Below are 26,376 nucleotides of genomic sequence, written 5' to 3' on the forward strand. Positions count from 1 at the left end.
TGAATGGGAGGCTATTTTCATGTACAGAGTTTGGTGATATGTTTAAATAGATACTTTTCTGAAACAGAATTCTTTTAATATATTTTACTCTTCTTGCTGCTAGTATTGGATTAAAAAAATTTTTTTGTAGACTTCTGCCTTGGTTACTAAGTAATCCTGGGTGTTAGTTAAAATTAGTTGTATGTTAGTCTTCAGTAGGACATTTTCCAGCATTTGAAATTAAATAATTAGGTAAGTAATGCCTTTAGTCTTCATGTAGTTACTTTAGTATTTAAAATCAATTAAAAATAGATTTTATTTTTAAATAGCTTAAATTTTTTATTATTAGGTTAAAATGCCTGCAGCTTAATCTTAGAAAAGATACTCTGTTATTTATATGAAGTCTAAATTCCTTAATTTTCCTTGTGAGTATACAAAACTTTCTTTTATTAATAATTTTTATTTTCACTTCCTTGAAAAAATATCTATCTTAAAGATAAGATTTTCTCCTATATCTTATTTTTCTTATTTGCACTAATATGGATTGATAATTATCAAAATAACTTATAAAATATCTACTTTCAAAAATAACTTTCTGAAGCACTTTCCATTAAATATCCTTAATACATCCAAAGCACTAAACATTAGCAATCTATAAATATAATCATATTTATATTTGATATAAGTATAATCTATATTATTATTATCTATAACCAGGTTTTATATCACAAAACTAGGGCTTTTCTTTGACTATTCTACTTGCCATAGGAAATTAATTATCACCAGTGCTTCATTATATTTTTGCTGAACAATAATCAAGATGTCATTATTGCAGCTCTATAGGAGTTAGGAGTCCAGCAATACCAAAACTTCTTTTGTTCAAACTCTGTTAAAATTATAACTCCTTATAATACTGGTATTTTTGCTGTAATTCATTTTTTGTTTGATTTTTATTTTTAGTTCAACTGTTGATGCAAAATCAGAGGAAGCTACTAAAATGGAAAAAGGAAAATCAGCATTAAGCAAAGTTTTGGAATCTTTGTGCATACATCACCAGCAACAAGTTTTGGCCATGTTGAAATTTCTAGTCCAAGAGCAGAATACTGCTTCTCTTTGCTATTGTAATACATCATATACTGTGTCTTCAGAATCTCAAAAGCCCCTAATTGAAGATGACTTACATGGTCTATTCTGTAGTTGTGAATATAGGCTGGCAGAAAGAGGGTATTTACAAAATGAAAGACAAAGCCCTGGTTTTGTGCCTCTGCCAGTCTGTATTAAAGATTTACATTGTTTATCTTGCCAAACTGTAACTATTGAACACATTAAGACAGTAGTGAATAGAGGAATTGCAAAAAGTTGTAATTCTCACAGGTGCTGTTCTGGACTATTACCAAACATTCACTCTACAAAATCAACCTTTCATGCTCCTCTTTCATCAAGGGAAGTATGTGATGTTTCAGTCAGTCTTAAGGATGTTTGTAGATCTCGAAGTCCGTCACCTCCACCGTTATCGCCTGTACAGACTGAAGGATTTGAAAAATTGAAAGATGCCGTCCCAGAGCTTTCAGCCTTAGAAAATAACAGACTTGAAATAAACATTAACCAGCCTCCATCTCTCACACCAGCAGAAATAAACAGTGACAAGGGCGATCACGAAGGTAAAGTACATAAAACTAAAAAATCCAGTAACTCCGATTATTTGCTCCTGGAAGACAGTGATAATTGTACTGCAAATCATGAAAAAGATGAAACTACTGTAATATTTCAAGATTTAATGGATCGTATTAATGAAAAATTAAAATCAATAGAAGCTACAGATGTGACAAACCTTATAAAATTATCTAGCAGTGATTGTAATACAGATAATGATTTAAAATTGAGGGATTTAATATCCTCACTCTTGCATAATGCCAAGGCCAGTGATTACAGTTTCATGGAACTGCTGAGTCAACATGATAAAAAGGTAGAAAATAAAATTATTCAGACAAGATTTCGAAAGCGTCAAGAAACCTTATTTTCAATGCACAGCTCTCCTGATTCCCCCATGTTTAGAAGGCAGTCTTTACAAATAAAAAGAGAACTTGCTAGTCTTGATGAAAATTTTGTAAGAAAAAAATACACAGAAAAAAATTCAAGGAAGTTAACACGCAATGATGAGATATTTTCCACGGACAAAGAAGAATTCTATCATTGCCAAGGGTCTTTACAAAATTCTAAAAACCGGCAAGATAATAATCATACAGAAACATCATTTTCACCAGATTGTGCATTACAGTCATTAAAACTACCTCTTCATAGTTTAGAAACTAACTTGGCTTTTGATGCATTTTCCAAAAGCTTTAAAACAACTTTCCCTGAGAAAATGAGCATAAGAAAATCACAGGAGAAATCTGTAGGTGGAAAAAAACTTTTGCAAAATCACAAGGAGAACCCCAACCTGGAGAATACTCAAGCTCCTTTGAAAAGTGATGTTTCTCCACTTTTGAGCAGAACTAAACGAAATATTGTGCCCCCAGGGTGGTATTCTATATATGTAACAAATAATTATGTTTTCAAAAAATCCCCTAAGGCCAAAAAAGCTGCTGAATCTACAAAAAAAAAAGATCCTATAAAAACGATTCAACTCGAAAGCTCACACAATATAGATCTAAACAAAATTGCAATGAATTCTAATTTACAAGTTGTTGTGGAGCGTTTGGAAGACACAATAAATATGGCCCAGAAGTCTTTGAATAATCACTCATTATCTGAAGGATGCAAGGCATCCAAGAAATTGATAGAAGTTAATGGTAAAGATCAAACTGCAGGTAGAAATGTGACTCTTACTGTAAGCAGAATGGCATGCAAAGAGCAGAGTTTGTCAAAATCTGTGGTAGCAGCCAGCAATATCAAAAGCAATCATATTCCTACAATAGATTTGAATAGCAAAAGACTTGATAATCTGGAAAAGACATCTGTTTTGGATACAAGTAGCTTGATTTCCAATGTTCAAAGTGTGTCAACAAAATATGAAGCCATTGAAAGCTCTCCTTTTCCAAGCTATTCTAGTCCTATCAAACTCATGTTTTTATCTGAGGTTAAAAGCAGTGAAGGAGTCAAATATACTTTAACTTCAGTTGGTACTTCCAAGTCAAATATTGAACTTTCTTCTGAAAAATATCTAACTCATCATGTAATTGAAAAAAAAACAATGACAAATAAGAATGTCCCAAATGCTAACTTTGAAAAGGATAGTTCTAATCTTAATGATAGTGACACTCTACAGGGAGAACTAAACAAATTTAATTGTGCAAAAGAAACTACAGAATCCCCTGCAATGTTCGTAGATGGTATGAATAGTGATAAGCCACAAGATGAACCTAAGGAAAATCTAAGCAATGGTATTGATTCATCTTTTAAACGGAAACCAGGTAGACCTAAAAAAATAGGTCCCCAGGTTGTGAAACAAATTAAGCGGCCAATTGGAAGACCACGAAAACCTAAAACTAATCAAACAGACATCACCATTTGCCAAAATGAGTGTTCTAGTGCTGGAAAGAAAAGTCCAGAGTCTCTCCTATCAGAAGTAGGAAAAGGTATTTATAAAAAGAGTATTACCGTAACTGTTATTTATGGAAGGTCAAGAAGAACTAGAAGGCATGTTTCTGAAGGAACGGTAGACATAAGCAATGTGTTATCTTTCAGCAATAATGTTGCTGATATTCCAACTGAAAGTAACAGTCTCCGAAATATTAAAGAATACAAAATTGATGCAGGTGAAAGAAGGGCTGTTTCAAGTTTAACTACTGAAAGTGAGGTCTTGGGGTCTGGCTTTGAATATGTTAGGCCTATCAAGAACAAGTCTGTGATACCTCAACCTTCCAAGAACATTATTCGACCAACTCAGAAGCCTTTTGCTATAATTAGGAAGCCTGGTAGACCTGCAAAAGTGAAAATCTCTGGCATATCTGTGACTATTAATAGAGTTTCACCTCAGGAGAGAGAAGTAAGTATTAGCAGCTGCTTACCTCCTTTAGAACAAGAAAATATATTAGAAAGAAATCTGGCTGAAGAAAAGTATGATCACCAATGCAATAAGATGGATACAGGGCACACCAAAGCTGACACATTTAAGAATGGATCAAAAAGTATGGTTGCTACTATACCTTTGAGACATTCTATTACAGATAGAAAACCATCTCTCCATTTCTTACATCCATTAGCATCTTCTAGCTCACTTATTTATAGAAATGCTCTGTTCCGTAAATCGTATAAACTCCATTTGCAGAAGGGTAAAAGTCAGAAGGAAAAACCTAAGCAGTCAAGGATAAAAATAGCTTCGAAAGGTACCCCAGCAACCAGAAATTCAAGGAATGAAAAAATGTGTTTGGAAGATAACAAAGTAATACCCATTTCTGAAGTATCCTTGGACCCAATAATTTCATCAAATCCTTTGCTCAGGTGGTGGGCTGCTTCTACATCAAACGATTCCTTAATAGAGGAATTAAACAATAGATTTGAGCAAATAACAAATGCTTGGGTGCAAGTGAGTGGAGATGAAGCTGGAAATTGTGCTCATAAAAAGAGAGAACACATTGAAAATGATAATTTCAAAATAGCAAACCCTTTGGAAACCTGTCTTTTAGAACTTGAAGTTTCACCTGTAAAAATGCTTTTTCGTAAAAAGTATGATTTGAATGAACTCTGTATCTGGTTTATGCAAACAACAGAAACACAGTCTCTTTCACTAGTTAGAAAAGCAAATGCTCGAAACCCTTTGGAAGTAATAAATACTAGAGGAATTAAGTTAGGGACCAAATATTCTAATTTTAATACCAGCCCCTTCAGAAAGCACTTTAAAAAATTTGCACTATCTTCTCCTTCAAAATCAGCAGGGAAGTTGCATATACTGCATAAAATGGTTAGCTCTCCACTGTTAAATGTGAAAAATAATTTAACGTTAGCTAGATTAAAAAGAACTGAATTTAAGAGGTTGCAACATGAAAGGTGGAAAAGAGAGGGAAAGCTGCACAACCATGGAACAATTGATTGGATCTCTAAAAGGAAAAACTTAAGATTTTTCTGCCAGAACCAATTTTTAAGTAAGACTGAGAGGGGAACAAAAGCTGATATCCCACTCCGAGGAAAAAACACAATAGCTAGTCAGTTCATTTTGCCACCTGAGATCAGGGATGACTCTTTGCAACAGAAGGTGGCAATGTCTGACTTGAAAACACATGCTAGTTTAGAGAATAATTTTAAGTCAGAAGCAAAAGAGAATGGAACAAATTGCAGCCAAAAAGATTTTGAAAAGGGACCAAGACTAGGAAATGTGTGTCCAAATAATTGGAAGTCAAAAACCTTAAAAGATTGTAGAATATTTTTGAGGAAGATCAACTATCTTGAACACAAAAATACTTTTAAGCTAAATACAATCATTTACTCTCCTGAATCTATTGACAGTGGAAGTAATCCTCAGACTCACAGAGAAGAATCAAAGCGCTTTACCTTAAGATCCCATTCTGCTAGGCAAAATTCTTTTATAAAGCAGTCTAAAGAAATGGAAAATGCTAAAACAAATAGTCCTTCAATCGATAAATTTCCCAGCCAACTTGACAATAGTAAATTAAATAGATGTGTTAACTATGACAAGAATCCTGATAGTTCTGATGTTCTTAGCAAATTGAACAAAAGAAAAAGACCACCATGGAAGACCACAGAAATGTCAACAAAAAGGCATAAACGACAGTCCTGCAACAGTGGACAAATGGCAAACTATTATTCAAAATCCCAACTAGGTAAGTTTTTCTCTACTTAATTTTAAAGTTTCATTTTAGGTGCCTTGAGTAAAGTATGAGACAATGGGTAGAAAAAGAACAGCTGATTTATTTTCAATTTATTTCCAAAATATTTGGACAACCTAATTTCTTGGCACCTAGTATGAAACTCATGATATTAGGTCCTACTAAATATACCCATGCACTTCCCTACATCTTAATGTGTCCAGGATTTGAAGCAAATTAAAATATATTTAGTAGAGACATAGAAAGCTCCTAAACATATATCATTAATGTATAAGTTATATTATCTGTTTTTGTATTTGACCTCATATAAAATATAGAAAACAGTGTGAATGATAAATATACCCAAGGAGCTATCTAAAAATTAACTGCTACACTACAGGATAATATGTATTCATTGTCTTGTTAAATTAATAGCTTTGAGACCACGTGGAAAGACGTAAAGACTGTCTCATTGCTAAGTTGATGAGGTCTGTAACATATATAGTAATTCTAGTATACAAGTCTCACATTCACCATCAAATTGTTATGCCCTCTGGTACTGCTTTGGGAACCATTTTAAGACTCTGCTTATTTAAATAGTGTCAGGGAACAAGGTATTTTCTTCAGTAAATAAGGAAACTTGTTGAATAGGTTTTTTTCAGATGAGTCATTGGACTAGATTCCACATATATAAAAATGAGGGTTTCTTTCCAGAGATAGCAAGGGAGAAAGTTATATACAAGTAATGTTAAGGTAATGCTAAATTTAGAATGTAAACTGAAATTACTTTAGTAATTATGAGCTTTACTCAGTTATGCGGGCCTGACATTGGTGCCTTAGGGAGACTGTTACCCTCAGACCCTAGCAAAATAGTATATGAACAGTGTAGTTGCCACTGTAGCCAGTTCCTTCTCACTTATTGATAGGTGCTAGACAGTCCAGGATTTGTAGAAATATGGTAGTGCTTATTTCATTACTTCCCAGATGGGAGAGTGCCAGGTTACATTTGTAAATTTAAGGACATTTATTGTATGGTTGCATTGTTACATTGTGTATTTTAGGGGCTTATGGAAGTATCGATGGCTTTATTTTTGTTACCTTTTAAAACCTTTTCAAAAGCTAAAAAACAACTATTAAGTCTAATATTAAAATATTAAAAGCAATAAACTCAAGTTTTAATAGGTTAGATGATTATGATGGCCTCCAACATTTGGTTAATTGAATGACTTTAAAATAATCTATTTCAGTAGTATTTAACATGCATTAATTAAAAAATTTTAACTTTGTAACATGTGATGGTTAAAACTTTAATGTTAATCAAATTAGAGTTTCCATTATGAAAGATGAATCAAATTGAAAAAACAATGTTCTTTGTTTCTTATCCTTAGGATAATTAAACATAACAAATAGCATGTCAGGAAAAAAGAAAGAAGAAGCCTGATAGTGATTAAAAAAAATTTATAATTCACCTAAAAATATATACACATCTGTATTAAGTGCAGTGTTTCATTTTTAATTCTTACTACCATTCTCATTTCATGCTGTTTGAGTTTACCAAAGGTAGTTTACAGCAGAACCATATTTTGTCCTTCTAGTTTCTTAAACATTGTATCTTCCTAAGGTATGAATATAAAATTTATATTAATATGATTTTTTACCTCACTAAATATGAGATCACCCTGGAAAAATAAGATGGAAGATGCCTCATTATTACTTTTTCAAATTAGTCTCAAAATCCTTTTGTGATATTTTTTAAAAATGTAGTATCAGAGTAAGAGTTGTTTTTCACCTTTTCTCATTTTAAAAATTACTAGTACTATGTCCTGTTCTGCTTAAAGTTTTATTTATCTTTTACTGATAACTTTCCTTCTTTATTTAACATTCTTTTTTTTAATCAAGGACATTATTTTTACAAAGTTGTATTTATAGCAGCATTTGTTATATTTATCTGATTTTAAAATGTTTCTTAAGGTGTTGTTGTTGTTGTTGTTGTTTTCTCATTATTCTTGGTATTCCATACTTCTTAATGCCTTTTTGGAAGTGAAACTAAAATTCATTATTAGTTTTATATGTGTTTTTCTTCATTGTAGAACAATTAGTGACTGGAGATTTGAGAGAGATTTTTAGCAACAAGGACTTTTCTAGAAAAATTCATAAAGCAATGTATATAATGAATTAGAGAATATTTCTATTGATGAAAATTTTTCTTCTGCCATAAATATCTTGTTTTGTACATTTCAAGATTAACAGTAAAGATATAGTTAAACACATAGAGGAGTTTTAAAATTTATGCCTTACTACATATCTGCTGCTGTGTATCAACTGTAGACATGGAAAGGAAAGAACAAATGTAATTCTGTCCTATTCTTACTTTTGTATGTAGTTAATGAATGCCTACAATATGCTCTTTGATACTATAGAAAGTTCAGAAAGTTGCCTTTCCATCTGAGTAAGAAAACAAGCCCTGCATTGTGTATATATTCAATAAATAGAGTATATTTTATTTTTTAAGTGAGATATTATTAATTACATTAATTAAGGGAGTAGAATGGCTAAAGTCATGGTTTGTGTTTTCATGGAGCTTATCATTTCATAGGGGACAGTGACTAGGCAATTCCAATACAAAGTAGAGTGCTATGATTGGGGAACAAGGTGGCTTGTTGAAGCACCTAGGAGGATAATTGAACCAAGGTTTAGAAAATTAGGCAAGGATTCTTACATAGTCACATCTAAGATTTGAAGAATGCCAAAGTATTAGAAGTCAGGAAATATTTCAGGCAGAGCAAACTGCATGTGGAAAATTTGGGTGACAGAACAGGATTATAGAACACTGAGTAATTTAATTCATATAGCTAAGGCATAAAGAGGAATTAAGAAAGTAGCAAGGGGTGGACAGAAAAATGGCAAAAGAGAAAGCTACTGAGGTAAGCATAGCCCAAATTGTGAGCCAGCATCAGTTAGTGAAAAAAAATGTTTGGAGCCCTAATAATAGCAGTAATGGAGGAGGACAGATACATTTGACAGAGGTCTAAGAGGGTCAGTGTATTTTAGAGAGTAGAGGAATAAAGGGTAATGTCAGGTTTGAGCTTGAACATCTAAGTGATAGATGATAGTAACGTTCACCGAGATAAAAGAGAACTTTCAAAGTGTGCAGTTTTAGACATTGGGAGTTTGAGTGGGATATCCAAGAAAAGATGTTTAGGAAGCAATCACAGTTGACCCTTGGACAATGCAGAGGTTAAGGGTGTTAATATCCTGTGCATTTAAAAAATCTACATTTAACTTCTGACTCCACAAAAACTTAACTAGCAGTAACTTGTTGACTGGAAGCCTTACGGATAACATGAACAGTCAGTGAACACGTGTTTTCTGTTATATGTATTATATGCAGTATTCTTATAATAAATCAAGCTAGAGAAAATTCTTTTAAGAAAATCATAAGGAGGAGAAAATACATTTGCAATACTGTATGTATATTTATGGGGGAAAAATCTGCCTGTAAGTGGACTCATGCAGTTTAAACCTGTCTTGTTAAGAGGTCAAGCTTTGGTTAATATGGGTTTGTTGCTCAGAAAAGAGGTCTGAGCTAGATACAAAGATTTTGGAGTCTATAAATAATTGAAACCATGAGAGTGGAATGGATTGTTCACTGTAAAATGGAAAGAACCTAGGATCTCACAGCCCCAAAGATAGAAGAAAAAATCATGCATAGGGGCACATGGGTGGCATAGGTGGTGAAGTGTCCAGTTCTTGATTTTGGCTCAGGTCATGATCGCAGGGTTGTGAGATAGAGCTCTGCCTCAGACTCCATGCTCAACTGGGAGTCTGCTTGAGATTCTTTTCCCCCTGCCTCATCCCTCACTCAAGTGTGTGTCCGCTCACTCTCTCTCTAAAATAAATAAAATCTTTTTTTTTTTTTTTTTTTTAATGTTCACAAAAGGGGACTGTTGAGGGTAGTCAGGAAGTAAGAGGAAAGGCAGGAGAGTGTGGTAGGAAGGAAGTGTGTTTTAAGAAGGGATAGAACAACAGTGTAAACTATTGAAAAGAGGTTCTTTAAGCTTTGAAATGTTTCCACTGAAGATAGGGCAAAAGGTTATGGTAATGACTTTGGAGAGAGTAGTTTTGGTAGGGCAATGTAGTTAATGCAGGAAGAGGAGATGAAGAAAATTAGCACAGAAAACAAGTGACTCTGACTGGAGAGGAGATAGGGAGATAGTGAGAGGAAAGCCTAATGAAGACTGGTTTTTAAAAAAAATGTAGATGCCAATGAGAAGCCAGTAGAGAATGAAAGGTTGAAGATACAAAGGAGATGGCAAGCAGTGAAAATGGAATGAAGACCCAGAGTTGATTATTGGACGTTATGGCCATCTTTAAATGGTTTCAGCCAGAAGAAAACTTCTCTCTTAAAACATAAGAGTGGGAACAATATATGGGAATGCACTTCACTTTACAAATTCATGGGCAGAATACTGAGGATATGAGATATATTTTCTATAAGTCTAGAGGTAATTTAAGGGTAATATGGTGGGTATTGTACAATATAGATAACATTTGAAGTACTATCTCAAGAAATAACAGGGTTGAACAGTTTTGTGATTTTTATCTCAACTGCCAGAACGTAAGCTTGGAGAAAAGTGGGCCCATAGATGTAATTGGGTTAATTGGGTTCACCAAGTGGGTATAAAAGAAGGACAAAGAGATCAGGCCAAGAATTCATTCCATGAATAGTGAGAAATTAAATAAAGTGTAATTCTAAAGAATCTTTTCAAATAATAGCGCACAGTATAGATTTTTGAGGGGAAGGACAAAATGGGGTGTGTGAAAGACTAACTGCAAGAGATAATTTTTGAGGTGATCATGGCCTATAATGGAGTGACCATTGAAAAATAATAATATAGAACTTTTGAGTATCTTTTCAGTTATGGAAGTAAATGTGTGCCTTTCCTAGTTGATAAATATCTGGATGTAAAAACTTACTTTGGACACATCTAAGGATGTTTTAAAACTAGAATAACTAATGTGGACTTAAAGTTGCTATACTCATTGTACTCATTCTAAAACATTAAATTTTGCCATAAAAATTTGGAATTCAAGTTGATACTTTGAATTAGATTCTGAGCTGACTGAAAAAAGTTCAGTTTGTCCGCTTCTTTTGTTTTGTCATCTGTCTTCAAAAAAGCCTGAGTATAATTTTTCCATTCAGAATTCTGGTTTTCACACAGGTATGTAACTGATGGGTGACTTTTAATTAATAGTATGCTCCTTCAGCTACCTGCAACTGAAACCAACCATGCATCCTCCTTTGGTCCTGCTCATAAGTGGTTTACTGCATTTTTTTGCATCCTAACTGAAAATTTCCTTTTAAATTTGTTGGCACAGAATATCCCTCAACGTTTTTAAATAAAATTTAGAGATAGCATTTCTTCATGTGCTATTATTCAGCTTCATAATTATCACTTAATAGAAGAACTATGAAGCACAGAGTAGATGATTTTCTAAATTTCATTTTGATAGAAAAACATTTCTGGATGACTCATTATCACCTTCATCTAGTTGCCACACAAGCATTCCAGAGGTATAGTCCACAAAGCACTAGTCCTCCAAGATGTTCTGTGGGCAAAGGGTTCTCCGGTCTAATAACTTTGGGAAATGCTCAGTCCTGTGCTTGTTGAATCACTGTGCCACATTAACATGTTAAACAGCATTCTTCAAAGTTTAAATATATATAAAATCTCACAGCTTTTTATATCCCACAGTTTGGGGAACATAACTGGAAAACACTGCTCTGTATAGTTTCCTGCTAGGTTTTCTTTATATTTACTGTGATATTCCCAGAAAGAATGCAATGACTATAAAAACACATTATATACTTGATTTGTTCTTGGACATAAATTAGAGTAATCAGAATTAAGTTGTAATTGCTTTATTAACATTCACCATTAAAAAGAACACTATGGGAAATACCTATAAGTCAAAAATGATCACATTCTGATGAGTCCATTTTGTAAATTTCATTTTTGTATATTAGTTTTTCATTTCATGTTAAGAAAGGAGGAGTGGCTCAATTCAGGTAGTTTTACCATACATATTATAAACCATGAGAATATACCTTAAGAATTTAGGAAAACATATGAGATCTATGTCTTGCCAAGTCTTAATTTCCCACTTATATGACATCAGTATCTCCTGTTGTTAATCTTAGTTAATCCACCATCTTAATTTGGTCAGAATTGGATGAAGATAGATATTTTAATGTAAAGGTGAAAAAACTCATAGGCATATTCTTTTTTATTTGGACTTCATATTACCACTTTGCTAATTGATAGTGCCACAAGCAAAACTGTTAAAACTTTTATTTCAAGTATTCTAATGAAATCAGGAATTTTAAATAAAAATCTGTTTTATTTATAATCCATTTTCTTCCCTATCAGCATAACTTTCATAGGAACTGAGTAAGGAGAAGAGTTTTAGGTTTTGAAGCATTTCTAGCTCTTGCTGTAATGCTTGATTAAAATATAGAAGAGCTACTTTGGTAATCTCCTGTCTCAATGTTTTTTTCTTTAAATTTTTCTTGGATATTTTATATCCTATTGCTTTGTCAACCATTACTGAGTTTTTCACAGTATTCTACTTCACTAATTGCTCCACATCTTTCATGGAAAACCACCCAATTTATTCAACAAATTGGATACTTTTTCTTTTGATCTACTAGGCTTTGTGTTAGACATTAGAGTCACAGAGGAACTCAGGGAACTCATAAAAAATATGTCAAATTTTTCTTACTTTGGCAGTACAGTATAATTTGAAGAAAGATGAATTGGTTGATTCCATACTAGAGGATATGGAGTATAGAACATAAAATTCTCTAAATTGGTGCACCTGGCCCATGACCTGTTTTAAGTAAAGTTTTATTGTAACACTCTATGTTCATTAACTTATGTATTGTCTATTGCTGTTTGTACCACTGAAGCTGAATTGAATAATTGCATAAAGCCCACAAGGTTTAAAATACTTATTATCTGGCCTTTAGTGGAAAAAAGTTTGCTGACCTGTTTGTATCAGTAGAATTTTGGTATGTGGCTAGAGAGTCATTGGGGGTTTTAAAAGTAGATTAAAGTTGTTATATCTGGTTTATTCCCAACACCCCGTCCTCTCCCTCTTCCCACACAATACAATATATTTCTGACTTGTAGTTGTTTTGTTTTCTCTCTGTGGGACAAGACCAATCTTTATCCAGCAGAGTGGTGCTGGAGGAGCCATGAGTGGCAGTTTTATTCTGTTTTGTAAATCTTTATTCTCTCCCCGCAGCCTCCAGACCTGCTTTGTCTATCTGAGGTAAGTCCAAGGGTCACCCTTCTCTTCCTTCACCAGTGGCTACCACCTGTTAGGAAGATTGATTTTGGTGCTTTACATCTAAAATTCCTTCCTCAAGTGTTCTCTTTTCTCTTTTTCTACTCTTTTTTTCTTCTCAATTTCTTCACTTAGGGATTTAGAATTCTTGGTTCATCTCTCCTGACTACATTCCCCCCCACCCCGCTCATTTTTCCTGGGTAGTGAACAGTTTGCAGTGGACCTGAGCATTCTGTGATTATAATGTTAAGTCTATTGAATTCACCTTTTGTTTAATTACTGGGAGAAAAAAAAAGAACTGAGTAGGTGTCTGAATTATTTCATCCTAGCTGTTTTTTTCTTGGTTGTTTTTGTTTAATTTTAATAAGACCTTGGCTTCTTTTTCCAACCCCACTCCCATTCCAATTCCAGACAACCTAGAAATTCATGTGTTTGCTACTTTGTTTCTATACTTAGAAACAGAAAGCTAGATAGACCCCGTTAATTTATTCTTTAAAAAATACTCTTGTATGCCAGGCAATATGTTAGACCTACAGGATATGATGAGGGACAAACCAGGTATTGTTCTGCCCTCATGGTTCAAGTTTATTAAGATAAGCAGACATTGAGTAAATAGTTACACAAATCTTACAAGTTCCTAATTAGTGTGTGGTATTATAAGAATTCCTTATAGGGAGATCTTATCAAGTCAGAGAAATGGGAGAAGACTTATCTAAGGAAATGGCCATTGAACTGAGCTGTGAAGAGTAGGAATTACCTAGGCCAAGTAGCAGAGAACTGGGAAGGGAGAACTGACTTCTAGAAAGAAAGACTTGCTTGTGGAAAAACTGCAGCATGGTATTCTTTGCAGGTAAGACAATGACTGGTGTGTCTTGAGTCAAAAAAGAAAGGAGGAACATGGTATCAGGTGTGAGGACTGAGAGGTAAATGAAGGATAGACCATGTAGATTCCCATAAGCCAGGTTTATGTACCTTCAGTGGCTTCCTACACTCTTAGAGTAGAGACTGGAGGGAAAGATATATGACATCATCAGATTCTCCTTCCTAAAGGATCTCTCTGACTGCCTTGTGGAAGAGGAATGGTAGGGGGCAAGAGTGAAGGCATAGACCATTATGGTGGCCCAAATGAGAACTGTACTGCTTTAAAGCAATGCTTTACGAACTTCAGTGTACATCAGAATCACCAGGAGGGCTTATTTAAAAAGAGATGGTTGGGCTCCAAGCACTTTCTGTTTCAATAGGTTACAGAGTGGGACCCAAATGATGTTTATGTTGCTCACCCAAGGACCACACTTTGAGAACTGATGGTATAGAGTGTAGAGGGTTGTAGTGGAAACAAGATTAATTCCTTACCTATATGATCATTATGCTATAAATTTCTCTCTGAACACTAGTTTAACTATATCCCACAAATTTTGCTCTGCTGTGTTTTCACTCATTAAATTAGAAATATGTTCATATTTCCCTTGTGACTTCTTGTTTAACCCATGGATTACTTAGAGATATATTGGTCAGTTTCCAAATTTTGAGCATTTTCCAGATACGGTTACTGATTTCTATTTTAATTCTGTTATGGTTATAAAATATACTTTATATGATTTTAATTCTTTTGAATTTATTGAGTTTTTTTCAATGCTCAAGTCCATCTAGATCTATTTTAATGAATGTTCTCTGTGTTATTGAAAATACTGTGTAGTCTGCAGCTGTTGGGTGTCAGTTAAGCAAGTTGATAGAGCTATTCAACTTTTACATCCTTCTTGAGTTTCAGTCTACTTATTCTATTTATCCTTGAGAGAGAGGTTTTAGAATCTGCAACTTTGGTTCTAGATTTTCCTATTTATCTTTTCCGTTGTATCAGGTTTTGTTTCATGTATTTTGAAGCTCTGTGATTAGGTTCATATACATTTAGAAATTTTATTTACTTCTGGGGAATTTACTCCTTTATCATATGAAATGAACCTCTTTATCTCTGGAAATATTCTTTGATCTGAAATCTTTTTTTTTTTGTCTGATAATATTGTAGTCATCCCAGCCTACTTTTCACTAGTTTTAGCATGGTATATCTTTACCCACACTTTCATTCTTAAGATATATGTCTCTGTTTTTTAAGTAAGTGTCTTTTAGGCAGCATACAGTTGAGACTTGCTTTCTCACCCAATCTTTAAATATTAAGACCATTTTCATTTCATTTGACTTGAGGTGGTTGAGTTTCAGTCAGCCAACATTTTTTTTAATTGAAGTGTAATTGACATATTGCATTCCTCCCTCTAATTGACATATAACATCTTAGTTTCAGGTGTACAACATAATGATTTGGTATTTGTACATATTTACAAATGTGATGTGATCACCACAATAAGTCTACTTGACATTTGTCACCATAGTGAGAATTTTTTCTTGTGATGAAAACTTTTTGATCTATTCTTTTAGCAACCTTCAAATAAGTAATATGTATTATTTCATTATAGTGAGCTACTGTGCTGTACATCACAACCCCATGACTTCTTTATTTTATAACTACAAGTTTGTATTATTGAGCCACTTTACTCATTTTGCCCCCACCTCTAGCATCCACCAATCTGCTTTTTGTATTGGGGGGCTTGGTTGGTTTTTGTTACTTTTAGATTCCACATATAAGTGAAGTCACCCGGTATTTGTCTTTCTGTGACTTAGTTTACTTAGCATAAGGCCCTCAAGGTCCATTCATGTTATTGCAAATGGCAAGATTTCCTTTTTATGGCTGGATGTGTGTCTGTGTGTGTGTAATGGAGAGAGAGATTCTCTTCAGCCATTCATCCATTGATAGACACTTAAGTTGTTTCCATATCTTGGTTATTGTAAATAATGCTACAGTGAACATGTGGCAAGGGTACATATATCTTTTCAAGTTACCATTTTCACTTTTTTAATAAATAGCCAGAACTGGAATTGCTGGATCATATAGTAGTTCTATTTCTAATTTTTTTAGGAATATCCATACTATTTTCTATAGGGGGTATACCAATTTATATTCCCACTAATAGTACACATATTTTCTCATATCTTCACCAACACTTGTTATTTCTTATCTTTTTGATAATAGCCATCCAACTTTCTATTTATATTTGTCCCATCTATTATTTACTCCTTTATTTTTCTCTTTTTCTGCTTTCTTTTGGATGAGTGAATTTTATTATTCTATTTAATCTCTTAATTGTTTTTTTAAGAAATACTTGCTGTCAAGTTTATCCAACATATCATTAACTTACCAGAAACTACCTTCAAATAATGTTACACCGCTTCTTATGTAGTCTAAGAACTATACAGTACATTTGCATTCCTCCCTCTAAGCCTTTGTACTATTATTATTGTCATACATTTTGCGTCCGTAAATGTTAGGATCTTCCCAATGTGTTCTTACTATCTTTCCTTTGCACAGTTGTTCAAAAAGATTTTTAAAATGGGAAAGATTTTAAAATTCTTTTCCCCATGAATTTTCCATTTCTGGTACTTTTCACTCTTTTGTATAAGTCCGGGCTTCTATCTGATATTGTTTTACTTCTGCCTGAATAACTTCCTTTAGCATTTCTTATAGTATGGGTTTGCTGTTTATTAATTCATTTGGCCCTGACTTTTTGTCTGAAAAACGCTTATTTCACAACCCCCCCTTCTATTTTTGAAAGATATTTTAGCTGGATATGAAATTCAGATTTGACATATGTTTCTTTTAGTACTTTGAAGCTCTTGCTCCACTGCCTTCTAGCTTCTGAAGATAAGTCTGCTGTCGTTCTTCTATTGGCTGCTCTGTATGTACTGGGCTTTTTTTTTTTTTTTCTTCCCCATTTCCTTGTAAGATTTTACCATTTGTTACCAGCAATTTGATTATAAATTTGATTATAAATGGATTTGGCATTGTTGCCTTCATAATTTTTCTATTTGGAGTTTTTTGAACTATGTGGATATGGGGGGTTAGTTTTTATCACATTTGGAAACTTTTAGCTGTATTTTCTTAAAATATGTTCCTATCTCTCCTGTCTCTACTCTCTTTTTGGAATTCCAATCACATTTATTTTGCCACATAGATCACTGATACCTGTTCATTTTTTTCTGTTTCGTTTTGGATTATGCTATTTCTATGTTTTTAAGTTTGATAACATTTTCTTTGTATTGTCTAATCTGCTGTTAGTAACAGTCAGGATACTTTCATTTCAGAAATTTTATTTTCATCTCCAGAGACTTATATTTACTCTTTTGGGGCACCTGGGTGGCTCAGCTGGTTAAGCGTCTGCCTTCAGACAGGTCATGAGCCCAGAGTCCTAGGATCAAGCCCCACATTGGTCCCTGCTCAGCAGGGAACCTGCTTTTCCCTCTCCTCCCTGCTTATGCTCTCTCTCTCTCAAATAAATAAATAAAATCTTTAAAAATAAATAAATTTAGTATTCTTTGTATCTACTATATTTCTTCTCCTCATGCTCATGCATTCCTCAGCTTCTTGAAAGTAACTACATTAACATTCTTGTGTGCTAATTTTACAATCTGTGTTATTTATCAGTTCCTGTTGATTGGTTTTTCTCCTCATTTTGGAACAGATTTTCCTATTTTTTGCATGCCTGGTAATTTTGGATTGGATGCTAGATGTTGTCAGTTTTGCCTTGTATGCTGAGGTTTTTTTGTTCTGTGTGTTTTGGCAATGCCTTCAATGTTTTGTGGCTCTGTTCTGAGACACTATTAACTTAATGAGAAAACTTTTTATTCTTTCAAATCTTGTTTTGGGCATTGGTAGGCAGAGTTGGAAAAGCCTTTCGTCTAGGACAGTGGTTCTCAACTGGAAGTGTCCTAAAGAGGATATTTCATGATGTATAGAGACATTTGGATTGTCACACTTAGTGGGTAGAGGCCAGAGATGCTGCTAAACATTCTACAGAGCCTTGTAAGACAGCTACCCACAATAAAGAATCACTTGGCCCCAAATGTCAGTGGTGCTGAGGATGAAAAATCTTGCCATAGGGCTAATTTTACCCCAGTAGTGAGACACTACCAATAATTACTTACTGTCATATGTGTTAGGGGGGTCTTTCCATTTTTACTGGTGGGAACACACACAAATCATACCCAGTCCTTTATGGCCTCTAGCAATTTTCCACCTGATCCTTTTCAGTGGTCTTTTTCAAAGCTTTGGAAAATATCTACAGATTCGAGGGAAACCAATGTAGATCTCTAGAGTTCTTTATCTATGCAACTGTGTCTCCTGTGCTCTGCCCCACAGATTCTAGCTGCTTTGGTCTTCCTCACCAACAAACTGTCCTCTCATCTCAGGAAGATTTCCAAGCTCCTTTGGGTCTCTTTTTCTATACTGCAGCCTGGAAACTCTTCAGGCAGTAAGCCAGAGCAATTTTTATGACTTCCTTCTTTTGTTCCCTTCTTTCAGGGATCAATGCCATCCTGTACTTTCTTTTATCCATTGTCTTAAAAATATTTCAGGGGCGAATGGGTGGCCCCGTTGGTTAAGCATCTGACTCTTTGATATCAACTCAGGTCTTGACCTCAGGGTCGTGAGTTCAAGCCCCACACTGGGGTCCAAGTGGATGTGGATACATTTTTATCTATTTTTTAAGTTGTTTAAAGTGAGTGGGTAAATCTGGTTCCTGTTACTTCATGGCCAAAAGGAGAAGTCCTAGATTTACTCTTTTGACAGATATTTATCCAGTTTCTATATGCAGGGTGCTGGAAATAATACGTTGAACAAGACCAATATGTTGTACTCTCATCAAGCTTGTATTTTAGTGGGAGCCAGAAAAAATATAAGCAATTATAAGTTCCATATCAATGATATTAGATGATCTTAAGAGTTACTTTAGGTTGAGTACTCAGGGAAATCCTTTCTGAGTAGTTGGAGGATTGGAGATGTCTGAGATATCATTGGTAACTGAAACTGAGCACCTAAAGAAAGGTTATAGAAGAAGAAAAGGAAGTCTGGGACTTAGCCTTGAGAAATTCTAAGAGGAGGATGACTTGCAGTAAAGGGAAGAAGAAGAAAGCCAGTAGAATGTTTTGTTTGAAAAGCAAAAAAAACGTGAGTTTCAAGAAAGAGGTTTACTCTTCTCAGGCTGCCATCACAAAACACTGATAACTGCATGAGTTAATGACAGAGATTTGTTTTCTCACAGTTCTGGCGGCTGGAAAGTCCAAGACCCAGGTCTGGGGGGTTCAGTTTCTGGTGAGGTTTCTATTGCTGGTTTGCAAATGGCTACCCTCCCACTCTCTGGTGACTTCTCTTTTTATGGGGACAACAAGACCATCAGATTACGGCTCTACCCTGTAACCTTATTTAAGTTCATTACCTCTTAAAGGCCCTATATCTCTTGGCAATAGGGGGTTAGGAACTTGACATAATGAAACAGAGAGGTACACAGTTCAGTCTATAGCAAAGGAAATGACCAATAGTGTTTAATGTTCTTAGGAAGGCAAAAAAGTTGAAAATTAAATATCATTCATTAGACTTATCAATTCATTGGTGACTTTAGTAAGTGCTGTTTTCATTGAATGAAAGACCTGGAAACCAGATTTGGAGTAGGTTAAGAGATAAGAAAATGGTGATAACTCATTAAAGTAATCTAGCTCTAAAAATGTTATTTTGAGGAAAATAAAAGATTGAGTGAAGTTTTATTTAAGGCATGAGAGACCTTGCACTTGTTTAAACATCATGGTGAGGAGAAGACATGTTCTAGTATTTATCTATTGTCACAACAGTGCTACATTACAGACCACTCCAAAACTTACTCCCTTAAGTAAATAAGCACTTGTTTCAATCATGTATCCTGACTGGAAAATAAGGCTAAGAGGTTCTTTTGACTTTGGTTGGGTTCCCTCACATGTCTTGTATTAGCTGGCTATCAGGTGGGACAGCTTAGCCTCACATCTCACATCCATCCAGCAGGCCAGCCCAGGCTTTGTTCTCATGGCAAAAGCAGAGATATATGAGGGGACATAAATGCCCAAGTAGTTTCTCAAGCTTCAGCTTACATTGGCCTCCACCAATTTACAGTTCATACTTACTCACATCCTGTTGGCCAAAGCAAGTCACATAGGTGAGGCCAGAATGCAAGGACATTGCAAAATAATAGGGAAGGCGATAGTTATAGGGAGGGATGAAGAATTTGGACTGTGAATCCACTTAATCTTCCACAGATGGCAAATTTAAAAAAAAAAAAAAAAGGAAGGGATCATTGATTATGATCATTGTTAAGTTCCTCAGAAGGCAGATGGGAACAGGATCCAAGGTTCTGCAGTCTTTCAAAGTCAGTTGGTTGACACTATTTCAGATCAACAACTTGCTAAGTGCTTTTAATTAATTTAGTACTAAAATTTCCTTTTTTTTTTTTAAGAGAGAGAGAGTGAGAGCGAGCACAGGCAGACAGAGTGGAAGGCAGAGTCAGAGGGAGAAGCAGGCTCCCTGCGGAGCAAGGAGCCCGATGCGGGACTCGATCCCAGGACGCTGGGATCATGACCTGAGCCGAAGGCAGCTGCTTAACCAACTGAGCCACCCAGGCATCCCTCCCATTTTATTTTTATAAATGTATGTGAGTCACAATTGTGTTTATAGAATATCTGAATATCTATTATATTTAAGATACTGCTTTAGGCACAGTTGTGTTATACTAATTTAATATACAAGTTAATTAAGAAATTCAGGTAAATTCTTTTTGTCCCTACATGGCCAACAATCACTTCTAAATTACATAGTGGTACAAACTGTGTTCATTGATTTCTGAAGAGAATTGGTTTTGTGCCTTTAATCGGACTGTAATTTTCTTCATTCTATTCAACTAAAAATTCAGGTAGATATCCTACTTCTTAGGGGAAGCTAGTCTTTTTCTTCTAGATGTTTTCTTTTGAATCTCCAATTATGGTTTGCTCTAATAATCATGATAGCACTTACTAGTTAAGCACATACTATGCAATCTTTATATTAAAAAAGTAGTTCTCCTAAAATCATTTGGAGTAAACTACAAATCTGAGATTCTAATCCAAGAATATGAGATTTCAGTCTTACTCTTAACCACTGGGTTCTTCTGTTCCTTCAAATAACCACATCAAATGATCAAAAGCAAGTCGGAAAAAATGTCTGATTTAAAATCTACTACTTGGGCACCTGGGTGGCTCAGTGGGTTAAAGCCTCTGCCTTCGGCTCAGGGTCTCATGATCTCAGGGTCCTGGGATCGAGCCCCGCATCGCGCTCTCTGCTCAGCAGGGAGCCTGCTTCCACCTCTTTCTCTCTGCCTGCCTCTCTGCCTACTTGTGATCTCTGTCTGTCAAATAACTAACTAAATAAAATCTTTTAAAATAAATAAATAAAGTCTACCACTTAATCTGCCAGGGCTCTTAAAGTCACCAGTATCTTACCAAAGAGAAATTTTTCTCTTGAGATAAATTGTTTCAAAACAAAAAACAAAAATCCCGTACAACCTAACTCTTACAGGGTTTGCCAGGAAGAGAAAAGATTTATGTTAGACTTCATGTTCTCCTAATAAAACATGTTTAACTGGCTATATCCCTATGGCTCTTTCATTTGAACCTGCCTCCCCTTTAAGCCCAAAGATTTAAAATTAAATGGTTGTACTATTAGAAAAACAAAGCATACACATATCTGTGATCCTTTATCCCCACATATGTACCTTTTGACTTTTTGTTAGTAGTACTGGTATTAACATTTATTGAGTCCAGTGTCCAGCCAGGAATTTTACATGTATTCTCTATACCAACTGCTTTGTTTACATAACTCATGTAATAATCACATTGCCCTTAAGAGGTGGATATTCTCATTATCTTCATTTTCCAGTTAAATTGAAGGCTAGAGGGGCGCCTGGGTGGCTCAGTGGGTTAAAGCCGCTGCCTTCGGCTCAGGTCATGGTCTCAGGGTCCTGGGATCGAGTCCCACATCAGGCTCTCTGCTCAGCAGGAAGCCTGCTTCCCTCTACCTCTCTCTCTCTCTCTTTGCCTGCCTCTCCATCTACTTGTGATCTCTCTCTGTCAAATAAATAAATAAAATCTTTAAAAAAAAATAAATTGAAGGCTAGAGATTAAGGTTAGAGATTGGATATTCTCGTTATCTTATGCTCTAGTTAAACTGAAGGCTAGAGGTTAAGGAATGTACACGTAGCAGGTGAGTGATTTAATCTTAGGTTCTACGAAGCTTCGCTCTGTCCCAATTTACTAAAATCCTTTAGTAAATGATTTACTTTAGTCCTATTTCAGTATTTTTTTCCCAGCTTCTCAACTGCTGGGATTAATTTCCCTTTTCTGTAATCCCTTAGTCTTACCTCTTCTATATCTCTTCAAAATAAAATAAATGTATTTATTTTGGTAATGTATGAAAACTTTCCTTTATGCCTCCTTATAAGCTGCAAAACCCTTGAAGACAGACACCATCACAGTATTTTGTATTCTAAATATATTAGGTAGGTATTGGTTAAGGGTTTGAGGGAAGAAAACTACCTTCAGTAACCAGCAGACCTGACTGATGGACACATACTAGCTCCTCATAAAACTGAAACACTTTGATGGGCGGCAAAGTCCTTGGTATTGGCCTCTGAGAACCCTGGAATTAGCCAGTTTAGAATCCAGTGGAACAAGAATTTCATTTTTTATAACTTCTCACTATATCAGAACCATAAGAATACCACTTGTTGCCTTCATAAATGTTCTTTGATCTAGTTTACACATTTAACAACCCTCATGGTATTTGGATAGATTTGTGGAGAATCAAGCTCAAGGGTATAGCTATAATAGCTATTCAGTAAATTTTCACAACATAAGATGACACTGTTGCCAGAAGAAATAAACCAGTCATTCAGAATTTGAGATCAATAGATTAGTTCAAATTCGTTAGTTTTGGGTACTTTATAGTAAATATTCACATTCTAAATCCTATACCAGATTTCAGTTTATCCACATATAAAGCTGACTTTTCTTCTTTTGAAAAGATAACCTTATGTTTCTTAAAACCTTTAACCTAAATACTACTCTTATGGTAGGGGCGCTGGGTGACTCAGTCGGTTGGGCATCCAACTCTTGATTTCAGCTCAGGTTATGATCTCAGGATCGTGGGATTGAGCCCTTGCACGGCGCTCCATGATCAGTGGGGAGTCTGCTTGAGATTCTATCTACCCCTCCCTCTCCCTCCAGCCCTCCCCACTGCTCTCTCACTCTCTCTAAAATAAATCTTAAGAAAAAAAAAAAATACGCTATGGTAGCTCTCAAAAACATGTCTGTGCCCTAACATACTTTCTTCCTTTATCATGAGAAATTGAAAGGTATGACTGACTACTACTTATTTAGTTAAATATGAGGAAACTTCATGCTCTACATATATAACTTCCTTGATAGAGTTATGACTGTAGTCTTTCAGAATGTCTGTCGGAAATCTGTAGACCAGACACTTATCATATGTTAAGTATTCTGAAGAAATAAATGGGTATTAACAAAGGGAGAATCATGACAGAATTATAACCCAAGAACTAGTATGCAGGATAGAGTAATAGATCTTAGACACTAAGCTTGCACTTAGTTGAATGAACCTGAATGCATCATTTTACTTCTTTGAGCCTCAGTGGTAGATTTTGGAATTGAATGCAATATTGTCAGGTTTTTAGCGTAGTACCTGGCATGTAGCAACTGCTCTAGAAATGATATTTTCAGACCTATCTTGTTCACACTAAAATTTATTTCCTGTGATTTGGCTGGCTTACATTAAAGTTTATTGTCTGTATAACAGAAATGAACTATCCCATATCTCTAGTAATAAGTAAAACAAGTGTGAATTATTACAGCTAGATATATTAAAATTTTTTGTTAGCATTATCAGTAATCATTTTTTAAAATATTTTTAAAAGATTTTATGTATTAGCTCACACATGAGCTGCAGAGAGGGGGGAGAGAGAATCTTAAGCAGACTCAGTGCCAAGCACTGAGCCTGATGGGGTTTGGGGCTTGATCTCACGACCCTGAGATCATGACCTAAGCCAAATTCAGTGGGTTGGGCCGCTGCCTTCGGCTCAGGTCATGGTCTCAGGGTCCTGGGATCGAGTCCCGCATCGGGCTCTCTGCTCAGCAGGGAGCCTGCTTCCTTCTCTCTCTCTCTGCCTGCCTCTCAGTGTACTTGTAATTTCTCTTTGTCGAATAAATGAATGAAATCTTTAAAAAAAAAAAAAGAGTTGGCCACGTAACTGTCTAAGCAACCCAGGCGCCCCAGTATTCATTAATTTAAATCACACAGTATAACTGAATTTCCATGACCTACAAAAGATTTTCATTTTTTATGCTTCCCAAATGTACATATTCTTTTTTTTAAAATTTATTTATTTGACAGACAGAAATCACAAGTAGGCAGAGAGGCAGGCAGAGTGGGGGGGAGGTCGGCTCCCTGCTGAGCAGAGAGCCCGATGCGGGGCTCGATCCCAGGACCCTGAGATCATGACCTGAGCTGAAGGCAGAGGCTTTAACCCACTGAACCACCCAGGCGCCCCACCAAATGTACATATTCTTGTAAACCTCCATTCACATGCTGGTTTAAACAAAGTTTAAAAAGTACATCAAAAAAATTTGAAGGGGCACCTGGCTAGCTTTGTCAGTAGAGGATGGGACTCTTCATCTTGTGATCATGAGTTCGAGTCCCATACTGTGTGTAGAGATTAAATTAAAAAAAAAAAGTATTGAGGCGTATTTATTAATCTTTCACTTGGTACAAATGTGTATGATTGTACCACAAATTCCTGACATTAAACCTAACTAGTCAATTTTGAAACTTCTAAATATAAAGGATTATTTGTTAAATCCAGATTGCAAATTCTTTGAAAGCATGCACTGTGTACACTTCCTCATCTTTGTACCTCCGAGGTGCTTTCTAGTGGATACTCAATGTTAAATAATTTGGTACAGAAAATGGAATTGAAAAGTGCTTTGGTTATTACTAGATTACTAAGAGATCCAGATTCTTATATTGGTCCACATACATCTGGTTAGAACACTGTGAAAAAGTTTATTTTTCTATTTTCCTATACTCTAGTTTCCTCATCTTAAAAAAGGGGTGGTGGGCGCCTGGGTGGCTCAGTGGGTTAAGCCGCTGCCTTTGGCTCAGGTCATGATCTCAGGGTCCTAGGATTGAGTCCCACATCGGGCTCTCTGCTCAGCGGGGAGCCTGCTTCCCTCTCTCTCTCTGCCTGTCTCTCAGTCTACTTGTGATTTCTCTCTGTCAAATAAATACATAAAATCTTTAAAAAAAAAAAAAGGGTGGTTAGGTGGTGTCTAGAAAAGTCCCTTCTAGCTCTGTCATTCTAACACTTCTGTTTCTAGCACTTGAAGATAGCTATATTCTTCTCCTCTTAGTATTTCATAGATCAGTAGACCCAAACTTTGCATACCAACAACTTTTAAGTGTGTATTTATGAATTAAGTATGTCAATCTGTGTATTGGTCCTAACATACATTTCTTTTAAAACAAATTTTCTTCCCATGCATGTGTATAGTTCTGTGTACTCCTGGAGTTTGTGTACCCAAATTTGGAGAAAACTCTAGAAAAGCAACTTTAATTTTTTAAAGATCTTAAAAAGAACAATGTAGTTATTAAAGTATTATTCTGATGAATATACCTTTGTCAAACAGCAAAAATTGGGGTCTCTCAGGTTTTTTTAGCAAAAATTGTTTTTATCACTATTTGTTGCTTCATGCCGTCATCTTCTTTTGGCATTAATACTTGATAAGCTATCTTAATAAATTTATTTGTATTCTTATAGCTTGCCTTAGAGTTTCTCAATTATACATGGTATATCATGGCAACATGATAGCCATTGATATATGCCATAATAGGTTAAATCTCTGGTTTATTGAATGGCACATGAGTCTGTTTTTGAGGTTGCAAGGAAAGATCAGGAAAATGCTACTGAGGTCTGGAGGTGGCTGCCACTTGTAACAAGTTACTTAAATACTACACAGCTATTTCCTCTTCACTAATAGAAAGAATCCTAGACCTGTGGTTGGAGATAGGTTAGGAATGATGTAGTCCAACCAAACTAATCAGTTAAGCATCAAATGAGCTACCATATAGCAAGCTATTAGTTTATAAACATAAGGATTCATATCTAAAAATGTGAATGGGCTATCATAAATATTAAGATTCGGGACTACATGTCCATTACATGTGGACTAGCTACCCTTTGGATTCTCAAGTTTCTGTTCCTAAAGACTCCCATCAGAGAGCTAGTAGACAAGCATAAGGGAAAGAGGAAGGACCATATTTGGATTCATT

The 26,376-nt window shown here is 35.2% G+C and overlaps 1 protein-coding gene across 9 annotated transcripts in view; it reads left to right on the forward strand.

The window, feature by feature from the left end:
* LCORL (ligand dependent nuclear receptor corepressor like) overlaps nt 1-26,376 on the forward strand; it is a 161,649-nt gene that overhangs the window by 130,006 nt on the left and 5,267 nt on the right. For 2 of the 9 annotated variants that reach the window (XM_082728416.1, XM_082728420.1), the window contains one exon: nt 940-5,759. The exons of 4 other annotated variants lie outside the window; for them this stretch is intronic. In XM_082728416.1, coding sequence (XP_082584542.1) covers nt 940-5,759 — 4,820 coding nt within the window. Of the gene's footprint in view, nt 1-939; nt 5,760-13,052; nt 13,080-26,376 lie in introns of those variants that run through there. 3 more of the 9 variants (XR_014311094.1, XM_082728423.1, XM_082728422.1) reach the window with 3 other exon arrangements.

This window comes from Mustela nivalis (assembly GCF_964662115.1).
Source record: "Mustela nivalis genome assembly, chromosome: 4".
NCBI classification, from domain to species: Eukaryota; Metazoa; Chordata; class Mammalia; order Carnivora; family Mustelidae; genus Mustela; species Mustela nivalis.